This window comes from Liolophura sinensis, chromosome 7, assembly GCF_032854445.1.
Source record: "Liolophura sinensis isolate JHLJ2023 chromosome 7, CUHK_Ljap_v2, whole genome shotgun sequence".
In the NCBI taxonomy this organism is placed as follows: domain Eukaryota; kingdom Metazoa; phylum Mollusca; class Polyplacophora; order Chitonida; family Chitonidae; genus Liolophura; species Liolophura sinensis.
Window position 1 is genome coordinate 13,319,673 of NC_088301.1, and position 19,975 is coordinate 13,339,647.

Consider the following 19,975-nt stretch of genomic DNA (forward strand, 5'->3'; position numbering starts at 1 on the left):
GTTGCGTGTACTGAATTTCATGTGAATCGGACATGGGGTTTCATATCAATCCAAGAGCAATTTCATGTCACGTGACTCAGGACACCCGAAATTTGTATAACATACCAGAAATGTTAGCCCATTTCTGCCTTTTAGTTGCAGAGGTTTTTCCAATTTTGAAAAAAGGAAAAAAAGGTGCGATTTCATTTTTTGACATGTCCCTAGTTTCCGACTGCAAACGTCACCTCGGGTTGGGATGGCGTTAGTCCTTAGATCACCAATCCATCAAATTAAGGAGAAATAACGATTTCCGGTCTGGAATATGTCACTTCAAGTTTTTCAAAATTGGCATATTCGGAATCAGCGTCCAAAACTGCATCAGATAGACTCCCGCTGAGAAAAAATCTCACGAGTGTAAAATTTATTGGTTAAAAAGCGAAAACTTTTTGGTCACAGGACATTTTTGCCCAATTTTCAGCCGAGAAAATCCTTTTTTTTTTTCGGTTTGGACAAAATCCAACATGGTCAACAAGTTACGTGATCAATAGTTCCAAAAGTTAAGGTGCGCAACTTCAGGTCCTTACCTAAAACATACTGAGTTTCATAAATGCCTGATCAGCAGTTTTCTAAGAAAAGGAAAAAAAAAAAAAAAAAAACGCTCCTATATTTTAGTGAGAATAAGAATAACCCCAACACATACACTAGGGATTCAAGCCTGAATGGCCTAAATCCCTAACTGTGTCAGCAAGAACAAGTGTTTGTGATGTAAATTTACCTTTAACTTGTCGAACATGAAAATTACTTGCGATACAATAATCTGTGTATCCATCTTCCCAAGACAACATCTTGGATGGGAAATTTAAATAATAATACAATTAGGCTACACTAACCGACTCATTAACAGTATGATACAGTGGTCCGTATTACTATCATATCATTGCTATTTATTTCATTTATTTGATTTTCGCCTAATGTCATACTAAAGAATTTTTTCACAATTATTGATGGCTCTCAGTTTTATACGTCGAGGGAACTGAAGTGCAGATATGCAAACGAAGCGGTCATCAGTGAAACTAGGCTGCGTAAACCGCCACACAAGCGTCGTCGATCGCTTATTGTGTGTCACTAGGAACGCGCAGGCAGCGAGACAGGAGGAATCACCAGATTCATTGTGCAAGGTTGGTTTTAAACCCACACCTCGTATGTCCAGCAACTGAAAAGCAACCACCTTTAAAAGCTGCTCTCCAGCGTACGATAGGATGCATGAGACGGAAACACGCAACTATAATCTACAACAAGGAAGGCGGCTGTCAAATACACAAACTGTTTAAATAAATATCTGTACAACACGACGGTTGTTTGAAATATAAGCGTGATACGGACTAGTCACGTGACATTGCCAGATTGTATTTGTCCATAGTAAAAGGGTAGGTTTAAGCCCACGACAGGAGCCACGGCACTCAACCACGCCACAAGGTAATTCCTGGAAGAGAGTAACAAGATGTTAGTCTTAGCGGGCAACCTTGTTTCCAATATGGGGACAAATATTATGTTAGTCTCAGGTCTAAATCCGTGACTGTAAGGTGACAAAAAAGCGCCTGTACCGTGATGTAAATAGAACCCAGACAAGCCAGTTTCATGGAGGCAGAGGATCACGCAGCAATGCAATGATCCATGTACCTCAAGCAGAGGACACATTGCTGTTGCGAATACGGCTCGCTCATGAGGATCATGGAGGAACGGTTAGAACTGGCTTTTACCACAAACCCCAAACAATACCTATTTTCACTTTGTACCCAGCTTTCTAAGGAAAGAGGAATAAAACTGCTTATACCGTTGTTACTATACAATACGGTCACGTGCGGTGTCTTCGGCATGACTGCTCATTGGGACAGCACCACAACCATGATGGCTTTGATGCCGTCCAGCTATAGATGGAGACATATGTTTAAAATAAACGAAGCTGTGCTGAAAATCGCGTTATACTCTTAGAAGAAATAGCCCAAATCTGTAAACTTCAATAAAACTCTGCCGGGCTGTTTGTGATTTTCGCATAAACACTGAAGGGCGTTCGATAGAGATTTATTTATTTATTTCATTGTTGTTCAACGCCATACTTAGGAATATTTCACTTGCACGATAGCGTTCAGTTTCCGGATTGCCAGCGTAAACCATAGACCTTTAGTAAGTAACTTACGAAGTTTCCCACGTGTGGCCTACTATTATGAACACCCCACTAGTGCAAGACAAGTCGTCTTCAACGAACGTAAAACTGCGCAAAATGAGTGCGCTAATGTCCACAGGCGTCGTCGACCTCTTACTGTCACCCAGCAATGAGGATGGGAAGAATCTATCTAAGGCTGGGTTTTCTAAGGCTGGGCTTGAACCCGAATCTCCGTCCAACTTATAGCAGCACTGGCTTAAATTTTCATCATTTTCACAGGAGTAATGAACACCGTGTTAATTGTATTTAATTATTTATTTATTGGATTGGTGTTTTACGACGTTCTCGAAAAAGATTCATTTATATGACGATGCTCAGCATTAGATGGTGGGAGGAAACCGGGCAGAGGTCGCGGGAAACCCACCACCATCCTCTGGTTTTTGACAGACCTTCCCACGTACGGCCGGAGAGGAAGCCAGCATGAGCTGGACTTGAACTCACAGAGACCTATGTTAATTGTAGGTAGGCGGTATGATTGTATGTATGAGGTAACTGCAACTACTTCACTCCGCTGAAACAATTGGCTATATAGGCCTTAACAGGCCAACAAGTGAAGATTTACGGACTACCTTGACGTATTCTCCATGGCAGATGCTTGCTTCATCAGGTCCGCTGTGTGACACGGATGAAGCTGGTAGAACGGACGTCCCACTAAGGGGTGCTCCTGGACAGCAAGGAAGGCATATTAAAAGACGAATTTGAGGGTAGGTGTATTAGTCTATCTTACAAACAAAAATAAACAAAACAAAGAAAAGAAACAAAAAATAAGAAAGTAATAATAAATTAAAGCTGTCACATTCCTTACAGGGATACCGGTGGCCAAGCATCAAGGCACATCTGAATGTCAAATAAGATAACACTATGAAGTAATGCACTCAACTAATTTACAAATTGTAACAGTACTCACAAAAACAGGCGACAAGGAGAAAAAGCATGACAAAAATGAAAAATAATCAACTGGGTTCGAACCCCACACTAACAGATATCATATACAATACGTCTAGTGCTGAAAACCACCACAGCCTCTTGAAGGAGTTAGGCCTTGGCGATCACTGCAACTTGTTAAATATGTAGGTTTCAGGTTGCTGGGTACATGGTGTGCAATTACCCCACTCTAGTGTCCCATCTGGCTCAGTTCAGTTTTGAGAGCAGGCGAGGACACAGTGCATGTAGGTGACAGGGAATGTTAGGAGACCATAAAGATATGAAATTTTGGTCAAAATAGACAGGAGGAATAAGCGGTGTTGTGTGTTGTTTTCTTTAAAAAAGATCCTCTGTCCAAAGCCATGGTGTACGTTTTCGTAGTTACTTTTCTGTGCGGCATCCTAAAGCCCATCTCTTCCCTATGGGCAAAGAAGATCTAGACCTGAATAGAAACTGGAAACCGCGATATTTCTTTAACGGCTGAATTTGGCCTAATAAGAGTAACATGTTTTGGACTCGTCATGACTCAGGGTACATGTGTAGAGAGACATTTTTCGTATATTTCGCCATGACTTTGGACTTGTATTCATGATAGCACGGGGGTATGGGGGAATTGAGAATGAACCATGATGCACTGCCAACTGGGCTGGCTTTACGTGCAAACATTGAAAACTGTCCGTTGATAGCTGTGGGCTGGAGGGAGAGTTTTTTCATTTCTTGGTTTGAGAGACAGGCGGCCGACCTATGGGACAGGTTACCTGCTGCACATGTGTAGTAATACACAGTTACCTCCAAAGTCTATGTTAAATGCACAGGCTTACATTTCTATTTCTAAAGTAGGGTGGTGTCATTTAAATACTTCTAGCTAGACATCTATAGTTCTTAGCTCAAATCCATTGGTTAGCGCGCTAGCGCAGCGTAATGACCCAGTAGTCTCTCACCAATGTGGTCGCTGTGAGTTCAAGTCCAGCTCATGCTGGCTTCCTCTCCGGCCGTACGTGGGAAGGTCTTCCAGCAACCTGCGGATGGTCCTGGGTTTCCCCCGGGCTGTGCCCGGTTTCCCACCCACCATAATGCTGGCCGCCGTCGTATAAGTGAAATATTCTTGAGTACGGCGTAAAACACCAATCAAATAAATAAATAAATAAATCAAATCCATTGGCATTTAGCAGAAACTACATGTCTTGGGCTATATAATTTGGTCCAAGTCTCAAGATTTGTAGCTTTCGTAGTTCTCGAGTGCAGGCCATTGAAATTACGTGACTGAAAGAAGTTTTTGACCATATCTCAAAAAGTTACAAAGACAGGCAAAATCAGCGTTGCTAAGTACACCAGAAAAGATGAAAACGTTATCAATCTTAGACACTTTTATGACGTCACAAGTTCGTACCAATGGCGAGCTTCTAAAGTTTTCGATGCATGTCCAAGATTTTTTTAAACTTGTTCTAATTGGGATCACTCTACAAGTATAGCAAATTTCAAAAGAATCCCTTCGTTGGTTCTTGGGAAGAACATTTTTAAGGTTTGATCAAAATCCAAGATGGTCGCCATGTCACGTCACCAAAGTTAACCAAAAACTGCCAAAATTTGCCTCGTAACCTTGTTCCTAAAATCACCAAATTTGAAAAACAACTAAAACTTTCAAAAAGTTTTTCCAAAAAAAAAAAAAAACGGAAGATTTCGATAGGTGTCCCAGCACAGAGTGGTTGGTCACCTAAAAAGTTCCACCACCATTGTTTTCTTTTTCCTCATACTTTAGCACAAGACAACCCAGTTAGTCCGCGCTTCCCTTGGTTGCAAAATCTTAAAGGACAAGTACATGACATTGCCAGTCTTATTCGAAGTCTGAAATTTATTTATTTATTTATTTTATTGGTGTTTTATTCAAGAATATTTCACTTCTCAGACTGAGGCCAGCATTATGAGAGAAGACCGGGTAGATGCCGAGGGGAGGCCTTATACGACTGGAGAGGAAGCCAGCATGAGCTGACTTCAACTGAAAGCGAATTCTTGAGAGGCTCCTGAGTCTATGTGCTCCGCTAGCGCGCTAACTACTGGGCCACAGAGGCTCCATAAATATGATTTAAACGATTTAAACAACTGTATCTGTGCAAACCTGTTGCGTCAAGAAGGTCCATCGCTCATGGTTCAGCCTCTCTCGGTAATGGTTGGGTACATTCGACCAAATCTCCTCCAACGACAACAGCTTCCCATCTGATCATAGCAAAATACACATTTCCTTACAGGTTCATGTTATTTCACAGACCAAAGTATTTCAAAGTATACCCATTTTAGATCTTTCTCGTACAGTGGCCAGTTTTACAACACTGTCAAAAGGTTGAATGTGCAGCGCCTTTATTATATGATGAAGTTTGACCTCACAGCATTGTGAGTAATTATAGATAAGTGTCTAATAAATTGCACTTAACAGCACTATATTCTTTTTTACTTAGTTCTGCTGAAGCCATGGTGCTCAGAGGCGTGTGTTTTGTTACTTTTAAAGCATTTACATGAACTGTTTGAATAAAACCCTCAAATAAACTGGCGATATTGGCCGGATTTCATCTGTAACGCGTGGCTATATGCCAACCATCACAATGTTGCCGCAGATTTGCTTTTACCCTTCATGCTGTGTAGTTTTCTGCATTCACTACATGCTGCCATAAAATGGGACCTCCGATGGACACTAAAAGCATACCCCTGTCGACAAGATCGGAAAGGACATTGCACACTCCTCTACGTCTCACTAAAGATTTCAAATTTTAGTAGAACCCCCGCCCTCGGTGTTTCTGGTCTCCAGCTGATACGGCTCTAGGTTACACAAGCGCATTGATTTTCCTTACGATTTCTGTAGTAAATTTGTCAACTGCAACCTCAAAAATATATACCCCATAACTTTCGCGTGGTAAAATGCCATACCACCACATGCAGCTTGCACTTTTCTCTACAACATTTCAAAAAACCATTCTTGCATGATCACTATTTTTGAGCTTTGGTTGCTGGAAGTGAAGTCATAGCATTTTGTTACCTTGGTAACCTCCAGGAGTGGGAGGTAAAAAAATGTTTTCAGCTCTATCCAACACTGATAAAATTCTGATTTATACTAACTAGGTGCAAGTTAGCAGTGTAGAAATTTATAGTGCACCAACAACCTAAAATATCTGTGTGGCAGTACTACCCAATACGTTCCCCATCACTCTTCAGTTCGGAGGCAAATCTAGGACCCAACAGCCTGAATTGCGCATGTGTAGCCTCTATATCACGCCTTGGCTGAGAGTTAAGATCATAGTTCAGACTACTAGTCATTCATCGATACATGTCAAGTACCCGAAACCAGCTGCCCGAAAGTCACAGATTAAACATTAAATAAATACGGGACATAAAATGTCACTAGCTTCATGCTTGATTGGGCTTACATGGCTATATAACAGATATGCATTAAGCAGCTCTACACATACCATTCGTTAACAATGTCGGCAAATTTTTTTTTTATGTACTGTTCCTCGTCTACGCATTTGTAATTCAAATAAAATTTCATAGGCTTCTACATATACCGTAGTTATGTTGTTATAGTTGATGACTGATTGATTGATTAACTGGCGCTTAGCGCCGCAGCGGTAGGGCCAAGTGTTGGGGAAACCGGAGAGTCCGGGGTGCACCATCCTTTGGCAAAATACTGACGAACCTTCCAATATGTTTTGCTGTGTGTATGTAGCCAGCATATATGTAGAATACCTTGTTTATAAGGTGTGGTTTACCTGATGATATATGTAGAATTATTTTTTCTGAATAAAATTAAAATTGTTTTAATTAGATCACACCTTAGAAATAACATAGATCAAGTTGGTTCTTTGAGTGATAGCACATTTCTTGTTTCGTCTGAAGCGACAGAGAAACAAATTGTCACCAAGTTGAATTTAATGCAGCAACGTGCGGATTGTTGTGGGTTTCCCCCGGGCTCTGCTCGGTTTCCTCCCATCCTAATGCTGGCCACCATCGTATAAGTGAAATATTCCTTAGTGCGGCGTACAACACCAATAGAAACAAATTAATAAATAGATAATACTACTCGTTTGACAGTTGTGAAAGTGGGAATCTTAATCGTATGACCGTTTTAATTTTAATCAAAATGCAACATTGACAGAGAAATAATACATCCAAACACGGTACATACATTCTATCGAGGAATATTTTCCCATATAGTTCCCATGCAATAAACAGATGTCTGCAAAGGGAATTGATGCATTTTTAAATATCAACGATCAAATCGAATATAGGTATTTTGCATATTATGTTCAACAATTTGTACTTTGTGCATTCAAAATAATATTAACTGCACATGTAGCGGAGGATTCTAAACTTGCTTCTGATAAAAGTGTGCACTCTGTATATAATAGTGTTTTAACGCCCACACATATATATATGCATGTATTCAGTGTACATGTGCATCTTGACCTACAGCGATTGGTAATTTGCATAATCTGTCTAGCACGCGCGTCTAGGGCGACACTGGGTGAGTAATAGCACTTATGACCTCGTCAATCTGGGCCAGATTGCGTCACGTCACGAAATCGTGCTCAAACTCACCGGGACTAGCTCAACACTAGTGAAAACTTTTCAGCGTTTTCACTCATGCAGTTCAGAGTCATCCAGGTCTGTAGAGTGTTATAATTTGTCGTCCCCTAAATGTCCCAGAAGGGGCCTTAGTCATTGGGAGATGACTAAGGAGATATTGGAGCTATTCAGTTACCGGCCGTCAAAAACAAAATAGCATGTTTCAAGTCAACTGTGTCAAAAGTATTGCTGACGGAGTGTTGTTTCTTTCTTATTTTTCATGTTTTGCATAATGCTTGTATCTAGCCATATCTGCCATTAGATTGCATTTAAATAAACGTTTGTGACGTTTCCTGCAAACTGCAACTCAACTTGTCCCGTGCCAGCTTGACCAGAGACATCATATAAGCCTACATGTTATGGAACTACAGCTTTTTAGTGCGTACAATTATACTAGCATAGGCTACTGTAAGTTTACCTTGAACGGTTTACACTCATTGAGGGAAAAAGGGGAAAATTCTCCACGCAATGCTTCTATATATCAACTCAACAAAGAAATTATGCATAGATATAAACGTATTTCTTTGCACACATCAATTCTAATTTATCTCTTCCATCCCCACAGCAACTTGTTTTCAACAAAAAGACCACGAATGGTTGTTGACATCGCGTCTGTGATGTAACGTCAGGGTCACTAAAGGACTAGCTGAGTTACGATTAAAATGAAAGGTTGCAAGGCTGATACTGGGGGTGTAAATCTTAACCACACGCCGAGGTCCAGAACGTTGACATCTCTGATGTCTTGAAAAACGTCGAACAGGTGCTGGAATCAGATTTCGGTGACAATGCATGCGCATTGCAACTTCATGTCGCGTTAATCATATGGCAAGCACATATATCAACGGCTTGCTGACATTCATTTGACGCCAGGCGTGGCATGTTGCCTTTTACAATGAACTGCGGAACGTTTCCAACAGCTTGAGTTAGACTTTCTAACGAGACATAAAACTGGCGGAACAAGATGTTTTAAAATTTTTAAATAATCGTCACGTGGCAAAAGCGGCACTATCTCATTGGTAACACCTGTTACTTAACAACTTGAACCACATACACTCAAAAAAATTAACCTGTATGAGTGATGCTAGAATATCTGAGTGATACTAGAATGTATTCTATTATTGCAGCAGATTGTTCTGTTAAATATAACACACGGCTATTCATTCAACATAAACATTCTATTAGACTAACAGGATATTGTACTGAATATGACAGAGTATTATGTTATAATAACAGTACACCGTCTAGCATCACTCAGACAAAAGCCTTTCCGTTAAAATTAACAAATTAATTTTCTGAGTGCATACCCGGGAGGCTAATGGGCCATCCAGCATTGGAATCGTTCTCATATGGGGACCGGGAGGCCGCCATAAATTGACCTGATTGATACATCAAACGAACAAACAAACAAACTTAAATACTCGCTCTTCAGATCTAGGCATTACCTGTTTTATAGGCATTGAAATACAGGACCGGTACTGCATAGCTGTGACTATAGACTACATGGTACTCGTATGTGAAGGTGATGGTCCGACAGTCGACGACTACAGAAGCTGGGTCAGCTTCCATCTCCATCTGAAAACCAAGACACGACTTCAACTCATCATCAGTTAGGTACAGATCCTATATATTGACAATCAAAACAAAAATTAAACTAACAACCAGGATGTGTACATTCAACGTCAATCAGAAATCAAACAGGAAAATAAGACACTGACCGAACTGATCGACAATCAAGACAGAGATCGCACTGACTAACAAGGGAACAATCCAGCCGACAATGACGTCAGTCATATAGATCTAGTTACTGAACATCAACACACAAAAATCCCACTGACAATGGAAACAACGAAAATGAAACTTCACATCAAAATTTGGTTTCTGACTGAATGAAAAATTTAAACATTTAGCCTATCTCATTCTGAAAGAAAAAAAAACAAAAAAAAAACACGTATCTAGAAATCTTGCATGGGCATAATAAACTGCTGTGTTAGCGGTTTAAACGTATTAAATTTATATCCTGAATTGAAGATTTCTTTTTTTTGCAAAGTTACAGGTGAACTGAATGCTTCTAATCCATGGATATATTATTTATTTACTTATTTGATTGGTGTTTTACGCCGTATTCAAGAATATTTCACTTATACGCTGGCGGCCAATATTATAGTGGGTGGGAAACCAACGACAATCCGCAGGTTGTTTCATAATTGATTTTCGTCATTTTGCCGAATATACCATGGACACATTACAGTATAAAACCCTATTTTCTTACGACTCCGCATTACATCAGGAGCTTTGTCTAATATATTTGTACGCCTAGGTACAGTGGTTTCCTCTAATCTGCATGTACGCTTGGTTTCCACTAATCTGCATGTATGCTTGGTTCCCTCCAAGCTGCATGTATGCTCACCACCATGAACCATTATGACAAATGTGTACGCTGGGCGACCCCCACCCCCCCCCCCCCCCCACCCCACCGCGGCCAAATTCTCGGTCCACAGAACAACCCGATATTCATGCAGTACATACAAGCCTTATTCTTAACAATAGAGAAGTTACATCATTTAATTATTTAGAAATATTACAGAAAGTAATTAGGATTTGGGGACGAAATTCTTTGTCACATGTATGGTGTATGTACCTTTTTTCAATACAAGAAAAGGTAAAGAGAATGGTGGAGAGGCACTCACTTCACCTTTTAACATCTGTGAACGGGGTGTTCAAATATGAACAAAATCTGCTGTTATTACACTTTGACTTTGAACAACTGCACTGGCTGCTGAATTTAGCTAAAATCTCAAATATGACTTAATGCCAGTATTAGCTGATACATTTTCGAACAACCGGGGCCTGGGGTTTAAGATCCTTATATACCGTACACACTTACATGTAACAGTAAAGATGGAAGCCTGTCTTAACCATAATTGTATTCATTTAATGGGACTTGGAGAGAACGAGAATGTGAAAGTAAAAATAACTGTAATTTTCAACTATGACGCAGATTACAAATTTATAAAAGCTAGAGAATTCCAACAGGGTCTCCATATAATGGCGGCCACACAGTCTCTACATCAGCTTTGAACCATTACTTGTATGTCAAGAAAATCAACAATTCTATATGCTTTCAAATTACTCGAACTATCGTGATCTGTATTTATAACTTTGAGGGCCTTCAAGCACTGATCCATGATAGCTTTATCAACAGGATACAGTGCGCTATTTTCATGATACAGAACTTGAACTCACGTAATTGTGGCGCGCCATAGCCATCGATATCAGTTTCCGGGTCAGATGGAGTCATCACAAGACTTGAGCGCTTTTGCGGAGCGACTTTGTCGTATTTTGGGCAAGGTTTTCTATATATTGTTGGTAGTAACAACTTTGGGGATCATATAAACCAATATACTGTCACAGGTACGGGTTTTTCTTTTTCTTTTTTTTTCCAGAAAATTCAGAAAGAAACACTTTGTTTCAGTATATACAGTAGAAAGCAAGAAATTAAAGATGATCGAAAAATACAGCATCCAAATGATCCATCGGATAAGCTGTCGAGATCTGACCAATCAAATACAGGATCGTGGAATTCAAAATTGAAATTAGTTCTTACGACGTCACTCTTCGTGAAGACTGTCTATACAATCTTAAAACGCAAAGGCTAAAAATACAAATATTTCCCAAGTGTTAAAATGACGCATGTTGTACTGTTGTAAAAATTTACAGCCGACATTTTAAAATGGACGCCTAGTTATGATTGGTTAATGATGATTACAAGATTTCTATTATGTAACGCATCATAAGGTATGGAACACAACCCCTATGAAATACCCCTCTGACATTGAAAATGGATTTTCATTCCATTTTTTTAAGTTAACCTAACCTAAAATTTATAGCTCTCCCTCACCAGTGCCAAAATGGTGAAGTTAACATTATTAGATTTATTTATTCATTTCATTGGTGTTTTACACCATATTCAAGAATATTTCACTTACACGGCGGTGGCCAGCATTATGGTGGGAGGAAACCGGACAGAGCCCGGAGGAAACCCACGACCATCCGTAGGTTAACATTATTAGAGCTATCCATACATATCACCTTAAACAGAGTATACAGTATGGAACACAAGATAGCCAGCTAAAATGTTTTTTTTTCATTATTATAATTATTTATGTATTATTATTATTTAATATGTACTATTTCTATATTATTTCTGGTTTAAGACCTAGGCTGACCACTATAGTCAATGATTACCCATGCTACACTTTACATTATACAATGAAATGCTAGGGTCATCATCTCAATGATCCCAAGTGAAGGTCATTCTTGGATGAAGTCATCTGGTTCAAAGCCCTTGAACAAATTAATAATAATAACAATACAAAAAAAACAGGGAGTATTATTTAATTCACATATACTTATTGGGAGTAAATACAGCTTGTGACTTATCAAAGTTATGACATCAGTATATCCTATACAAGCTACAAACATTAGAAACTAGGATTTTAATGTTGTGACCGTTCAGCGATATGAACTGATAACAAGCTTTGGGTGTATGCTGCCAGTGCAACATCTGTAGTGGGCATTGTTACGGTGTCTGGTAACAGTTTGCAAGGAAGTGCTACAATAATAACAGGAAGAAAGCAGGATACTGGGTTGCAAAGTAAAGCAAAACAATACACATATATGCGTCAATCTAGAGAAAAATAGTCATCTGTTTTAGAGTGGTTTAAAAAAGAATAAAATTTGCACTTACAAATAAGCTGATCGGTATAAGCTGAAACAGTTTATATAGTATTGTCACAGGTGAAGTGCCATTGATGCAGCTTGAACCTAAAACTGAATTCAACACATGCCGTCCAAAACTAAACACGTCTTTCCCCCCATCACTGAAACGTACAAACCTCTAGGTCATTTGGAGTAAACTCTTAATTGCTAAAAAAAAAAAAGAAGAAAAAAAAAACACATGGTCAACGCAGATTTCCTGCTAGGAAAAAGTTTCTCCAAGACATAGGTCATTCTCCAAGACATGGGTCATTCTCCAAGACATAGGTCATTCTCCAAGACATGGGTCACTCTCCAAGACATAGGTCATTCTCCAAGACATGGGTCATTCTCCAAGACATGGGTCATCGTGCAATGGCAGGCACATATATTACACATTCTAAAGGTGAAAGCTATACATAAAACTTTACCTGTGTCATATGACTTTGAGAGGTAATGCAGTAACACGGTCAAGATTCCGCATGCACATAAGCTACAGCACCCTGAATGGTTTAAACATAGCTATACATAAAACTTTACCTATGTTATATGACTGAGAGAAAATATAGCAACACAATCAAGATTCCGCATGCATATAAATAAACCTTTACCTGTGTTATATGACTCTGAGACATAATATAGCAACACAACTATTAATTAACAGGGTATACATGTACATTTTACCGCGCAGTGGTAACTCACACCAATCTGAATTGACTATTGTTCTCTTGAAATGAGTAATACATCATATGTTTGTCCACATAAAACTATGGCAAAGGCAGTAATGAACAACAGATTACATGGCTTAAATCCGAAAGTTCCCCATTCTGCACAGAATTTATATGGAGGGCGTGTTGGTTAAGCCACTTAAATGGTAGAAGTGTGCATGTCTGGCCTATAGAAAGTGCTTAAAAGTGTGCATGTCTGGCCTATAGAAACTGCTTAAAAGCGTGCATGTCTGGCCTATAGAAACTGCTTAAAAATGTGCATGTCTGGACTATAGAAACTGCTTCAAAGTGTGCATGTCTGGACTATAGAAACTGCTTCAAAGTGTGCTTGTCTGGACTATAGAAACTGCTTAAAAGCGTGCATGTCTGGCCTATAGAAACTGGTTTAAAATGTGCATGTCTGGACTATAGAAACTGCTTAAAAGTGTGCATGTCTGGCCTATAGAAACTGCTTAAAAGCGTGCATGTCTGGCCTACAGAAACTGCTTAAAAGCGTGCATGTCTGGCCTTTAGAAACTGGTTAAAAGTGTGCATGTCTGGACTATAGAAACTGGTTAAAAGCGTGCATGTCTGGCCTATAGAAACTGCTTAAAAGTGTACATGTCTGGACTATAGAAACTGCTTAAAAGTGTGCATGTCTGGCCTATAGAAAGGCCAAAGATGACATTCAATACACCATACGGTATGATATGAACCTGTTCTTCTAATGACGGGTCCTCTGCATCATCTCCAAGAGGCGTTGTCTCTTTACGGGAAGCTACACACTGTCTTTTGCACAAATACTTCTCTCCATTCTGCAAATGTAATATTTACAGTTTTTAAGACACTAATTTTTGTATAATTTAAACAGATAACCCAATAAAGGAGGTTTACAGTGTAGAACATTATAATTACACAGTAGTTGTGCATGCATTGTTTCTGGGGAGGGTGGCCAATCAAATTACTCATAAGATGGACTCCGCATAGAAAATTATTACACATATCTAAAAATATTTGTTCTAATTTTTGTAAATATCTGTTTCTGGTAGAAAAGGGTGCAGCGAAATGTTGATTGTAAAGTGGTTTTCGTCAAGTCCATGGTTATTTGTGCTTACACTTTTGCTGACCCATAAGATGGTTCATAGCATTCACCTTACAATTTGAAAAATCAACTGCATGTTTCTCGGCATAAAGAAATATGAAAAAAATTGTACAACTGTTTAGATACAATTTCCATGGTTTGTCTGATGATACTTTATTCATTATTTGGTTTTCTCATCCTCTAAACACTAACTGATGTGTATGCAAGACAAACGATTAAACACTGTCCAAGAAAAAAAGGTCGGTTTTCTTTTCCACAAGAGTAAACTACCATTTGGAGGTCAAATTCTGTTGATTATCCTTGGTATAATAAGCCTAATATTTAGCCTAAAATTATACACAGGTTCCAACAATTTCTTGATTTTAGCCCAAATTTATATGGGACTCAAAATTGCCCCCAAATTAAAAAACCGTATTTGATAATCTATTGTCATGGATACGCGCCTCACAAACTCAAAAGACGGTAATTTTTCACTTTGTAGGCCTAGGTTTAACTATAAATGCACAAGAATATACATTGCATATACAAAATCAAGTAACAAGAGCAAAATTTGCGCTGTCGCTTGCCCAGTGAATTAGTATGTTTGGTCAGAATCCAGGAGGCCTGTGAATGAGGTCTGACACAGGTTCCTACCAAAACGCCCAGCCTCACCCAGCTCCAAAAGGAGCGCCTCTGAAGTATCTGTGAAGGATTTCTGAAGTCACCACCCTCCCCCCTACCCCCACCCCTAAAGTTAACTGCTAATCAAGTATCTCTAAAGCGCTTCAGCAGAAGCACCTTTGAAGCCCCAAATCTGACCACACTGAGACAGAGCGATGCACCCCAAAAGCACGTCCAAAAAATGCAAATGATGTTTGTAGGACGCTTCACGAAGCCCTTTAGGAATGCCATCAAATTACTATTACGCAGCGCACTGGAAGCCCTTCTGGAGCGCACAGGAAGCTCCTCTGGAGCTCCCGGGAAGCCTCTCTGCAGTGCACATGAAGCCCCTCTTGAGCGCACATGACACCCCTCTGGAGGTCCCCGGAAGCCTCTCTGAAGCGCACAGGAATCCCCTCTGGAGCTCCCGGGAAGCCTCTGCAGCCCACATGAAGCCTCTCTGGAGCTCCTGGGAAGCCTCTCTGGAGTGCACATGAACCCCCCTGTGGAGCACACATGAAGCCCCTGTGAAACACCTCTGGGGTAGTGCGTAGCTTTTGAATGTCAATTTCTTTCATTACCTCTTTTGTCTTCAAGCTTTGGAGCCTTGTTGTTTAGATTTCTTTGAAATACAGTGGAAGTTCCTATCATGAAAGGTGCATGACAAGTTTCACACTAATGTAGAGTGACTGCTAGTTTGCAGAGAAGTTAAACCCTAGCGACACACTATCGCTTTCATGTCCACACTGCCTTGTCCAGGTAGTGAGCCCCAACATTTTAAAGTGGGTATGGTTTTCTTCATTTTAAACTTATCAGATCTGTTCACATTTCATGGACAAGTGGTACATTGAAATGTTATATATATATATATATATTTTTATTATAATTGTCTAAATGATGTTGTCATGGAAATAGTAATTAATTGAATTTATCTCTATTCTAGGGATTAATTTAAGGCTACACTTTTTGCAGTAGAAAAACTGCCCAAGTTTGTAGAGCACCTCTGATGCCTCTCCTACTAGCCTGCTCAGCAGTGAAAGTCTGTGATGCACCTTTGAAGCCATGGCGGCTGGATAGTTGTCTGACTTTTAAAAGCACATCTGAAGCCCCTCCTATAGGCTGAACGGAAGTAAAAAAATTGTCTAAATTTGGGAAACAGCCCCCATACTATGCTGTATGGGAGAGGAAAAATTGTTCAAGTTTGTGAAGCGCCTCTGAAGCCCTTAGGTGCTTAAATGAAGCGCATGGGAAGCGCTTTATGTAAGCGTCGGGGCCTAGGAAGGAGCGCTCTAAGCCTGCTGTGCTTCTGAAGCCCCTGTGAACCTCATCTGAAGTAGGGGGCTTCAGCTGGAGCAGGTGCTCCCTTTCTGGGTGGACAGTCATACAGACTTCCACGTGGACAATTTCACTAAAAAAAAACAGCTCAAACTCTACTTTATTTCTACTATCTACCGAATCCCTAAAATGCCCGAAATGTCATATGTCAAAGCCAGCATTAAGAATCTTTAAGAATTGTATGCATTCAAACATGGTGGTTTGAGTTGGAATTTGTCCACTTTCCACTATAATTTCATGCTTGTGTGGGTTTACTAGTGATGACACATGGGAACACCTACCTGGAATCAATAGCTGAGATGAATGCAACTAGGGACAGACAAATTATTTGATGTCCAGCAGTAGCATACTGAAGCCAGCAGGGGAAGTACAGAGGTGTTCAAGTTAAACTTACCGAACAAGAGAGGGCTATGATAGTATACGTAATCACAGCCCGACAGAGCTACGTTCGGTTTTTGTTTTTTTTTTGTCCATGTGGATGTCTATGTGACCGAAGCTGGGCATTACGGTAAGAATGTCCACCTTAGCTTTGGGCTAATCCAGCTAGGCAGCAACTTTACCAAGCGGTTTTAATAGGCTATTTACTAAGCTAGTTGTAAAAGCTTTCCACTTAGTTAAAAAAAAAAACAATAAATAAATGCATGTGCATAAATAATTCTAATTTTTGACTTGATATGTAACCTATATGTATAAAGCATTGTTGCAGTCACTTTGAATTCATGCAAATAACAGAACTTTCACTTTCTGTAGAAACAGGCGCCCTTTCCGAGATAATTTCTCATGTCCAACTGAGCATTTGTGCAAAATATGGTGCTTTCCACCTGGTATAACGTGTCCCAATGTTACACAGCATTGCATGGGCATACGGAATACAGCTGTTCTATACAGGCTCTCGTTGTGTAATTCGAAATGTCGTCCGTTATATCAAATGATTAAAAACCAGAAGGAATCATATGAAATATTCCACATGAAGTTTTCATTGTTTTATGTTATGAAATTGGTTTATTCTTATCTTTAAGAAACCATTCAAATAGGTTGTATATATAAAAATTCCCTATGATGTCTCTGCATAGGCCCATATGCATATCAGAACAATCTACATATATGTGCACTGAAATGACTGGTATAATTTGAATGCATGTTAAATGACTACTGACCAACATGCAACTCATTTAGCAATATAATAGGAAAATATGACCTAATTTGCAAAAAGCAAATACTGATAACAACTACACCTACTGAAAGTTGTTTTCTCAAGCAATTATTTAAAACTCGTTTTCATTCCAGTATCATCATAACAAATTAACGCATATACAACGGCCTTACCACTGAAAACGACACATGGTGTACAATGTTCATAGGCATTGTTTCAACTATGGTAACCCCTATGCATTCATTAAAGCAAGTGCAACTATAGATCTTATTTCCATCGTTGGTAAATATTTTAACTCAAGGGGAGACAAATCCAGGGATGCTGTTCATACTCGTCCATTTATTTATCGACCAGTCTTTCCTGGTCTGACCTAAAACACGCTGAACCGGAGAAATCTGGTCTGAGAAAACAAGTCCGCTGCACATGCAGAGAGACAGGTACACATGCTAACTCGTAAACAAGGAGTACACGGGGCAGTATTTGTGGTCGCTTTGTGGAGTAGTGAGTAAAATAAAATATTCAACTTACAACAGACGTCTTCATTTCCCACCGATCATGAGAGAGAAGACACTGTTGCATAAATATCTCCAAACAATCGCTAAACTGTTGGGCAGAAATTGAACCTGCCGCCATGATGATAGCCTTTTACGTGGGAGGTAGTTAGCATAGCGGATACACAATAGTTCACGGGCGAATCCATTTGCAAATCGGAGGTCTGTCAGATAAAGTTTTGTAAGAAATTAACATTCAACTATATAACACATCGTTCATGATACTACTAGCTTCATAGGTCAAAAAGTTAAAAAATACTAGAAAATTGTCATTCAAAGTCGGTATATTTGTGACATTCCACCGCGTGTAGCGCAGTTTGGTGGCATCCTTGACCCCTGCGCAAATAGGGCTGGTCGAACATGTCGGTTTCAAGACACCCCAGACCCATAGTGTAAGACCCAGTGAATTTAGGTCAGGCCCGAGTCTTTATTATTAAAATTTGGAGAAAACCACTGCAGCGAGGGAAAACCAACTGGAGACAAAAGCACGATGATCGAGAACGGCTGAAGCTCAGTGGAGAATCTTCAGGCACCTACTTCTTCCGATGGTTGCTTTCAGAACGAAAAGAAAATAAATATGTCTTTTGTTAAGACAGATAGAAATGTGTGAATTTTCACACTTTTTACATGCGAAATCGCTGCAGTTTTCCCAACAAAATCAATAATTTTAAATTTATATAAATTTTAAAAAATCGTTCCATTTCCTTTTGTCTTAGAACCGAGTTTTTATCTTAACTTTAAAATTAAGTGTGGTATCAACATATATTTTTTTCTCCGCTGTATAAAAAAAGTGGAGTGTACTTTTTTTTTCTTTTTTTTCGGCGTAAGAATAAAATTTTGAAGTGATTTATCCATCGAATATTTGTACTGGGTTCTGCTTAAACTGCAGCAAGTTGGCCAGAAAGCACCAGTTTTCATGTTCAGTGTAAGTATATAGCACGGAGCACCAGCACTCTCTGTCTTGCTTTGCTTTAGTACGTATAAAATGTGGGGATAAAACGATGACACAGAAACTGCGTTGTAGCACTGAGGCCTAGCCACTCGGTTTTTCGTTGTGCCTTGCTTGCACGCCGAGGTAGCACCGGCAAAATCAAGCCTAGCTCAGATAAGGGACAATAATTGGCAAAGCGCCAATCAGTCTTTGTCGTCCAGGCCACGTGATGTTTGAAAACATCAGTTTCGCGTTACCCCAGAACTACTATAATTAAACATCCAATCGCAACGTGCCATTTGACAGGTCTACTTGACGTTGTCACGGTAACGAGGTCAGTGTCGTCCTTGATGGCTTGACAGGTGCATGACAGTTCAGCTCCAAGCATGTACGCCAAGGGGAAAGGAACCACGGTACCTTCCGATGCTCAAGCAAGAGAAAAGTAAGTATTTGCAATATCGCTTAAAAAATTGATCACACTGGAATACTTGGTTCCATTTTCCACTCATATGACCCGACTTCAAATCCCCTCTTTGTCCGGAGCGAGAGAGATACGTCCACCTGCGCGTGAGGGATGCCCCATTCAAACGTTGAAATAATGGCTGTTCTATGTAGCGAACATACCCATAATGGCGGACACATGTGGCTAAACACTGCACAGTCTGTTCGTGTATTCTTCATGTAGATCACACCAAGGCTGAAATAAAGAAAGGATAGTTCTAGTTAAATATTCGCTGAAATATATTTCCTTCGACCCGGTCTTGTGCCCGGCGTATGTGTCTGAAATATCCTGGTGTAACGATGAAATGTTGCCGGTAGAATAAATGGGGGAATCCCAAACCCGAACCATTGACTCGTGCCTACCTCATACATATACGTTCACAGACTATCCCTATTTTCCTCGCGATCATTGATACTAACGTCTGTTTCTGATTTCTTTTCCAGGTTAGCGTTGTATGTATACGAATATTTATTACACGTAGGAGCTCAAAAAAGTGCACAGACATTTTTATCCGAGGTAAGATTGTATGTGTGTGTGAGTTTGTATGGATCTGTGTTTA

General features: G+C 39.7%; 2 protein-coding genes across 8 annotated transcripts in view; one reads left to right on the forward strand and one right to left on the reverse strand.

Annotated features, from left to right (window-relative positions):
- Positions 1 to 2,768: 2,768 nt before the first annotated feature.
- LOC135470658 (ubiquitin-like-conjugating enzyme ATG10) lies at positions 2,769 to 18,069 on the reverse strand. The gene is made up of 6 exons (XM_064749693.1): positions 17,961 to 18,069; positions 13,920 to 14,018; positions 12,489 to 12,509; positions 9,184 to 9,313; positions 5,244 to 5,341; positions 2,769 to 2,867 (listed from the first exon to the last, which is right to left on the reverse strand). The coding sequence occupies exons 1-6, from the start codon at positions 18,063 to 18,065 to the stop codon at positions 2,769 to 2,771; spliced, it is 552 nt and encodes a 183-aa protein (XP_064605763.1). The 5' UTR covers positions 18,066 to 18,069.
- LOC135469700 (single-stranded DNA-binding protein 3-like) overlaps positions 17,861 to 19,975 on the forward strand; it is a 97,930-nt gene continuing 95,815 nt past the window's right edge. For all 7 annotated transcript variants that reach the window (XM_064748258.1, XM_064748255.1, XM_064748256.1 and 4 more), the window contains exons 1-3: positions 17,861 to 17,933; positions 19,221 to 19,356; positions 19,860 to 19,932. In XM_064748258.1, coding sequence (XP_064604328.1) covers positions 19,301 to 19,356; positions 19,860 to 19,932 — 129 coding nt within the window. In that variant the 5' untranslated portion in view covers positions 17,861 to 17,933; positions 19,221 to 19,300. The remainder of the gene's footprint in view (positions 17,934 to 19,220; positions 19,357 to 19,859; positions 19,933 to 19,975) is intronic.

Excerpts from the sequence above, each read along its gene's own strand:
- LOC135470658 (XM_064749693.1), bottom strand. The coding sequence starts at position 18,065 with ATGGCGGCAGGTTCAATTTCTGCCCAACAGTTTAGCGATTGTTTGGAG. Across the intron at positions 14,019-17,960 it reads GGGAAATGAAGACGTCTGTT|AATGGAGAGAAGTATTTGTG; the intron begins GTAAGTTGAATA and ends TTACATTTGCAG. Across the intron at positions 2,868-5,243 it reads GGACCTTCTTGACGCAACAG|GAGCACCCCTTAGTGGGACG; the intron begins GTTTGCACAGAT and ends CTTGCTGTCCAG.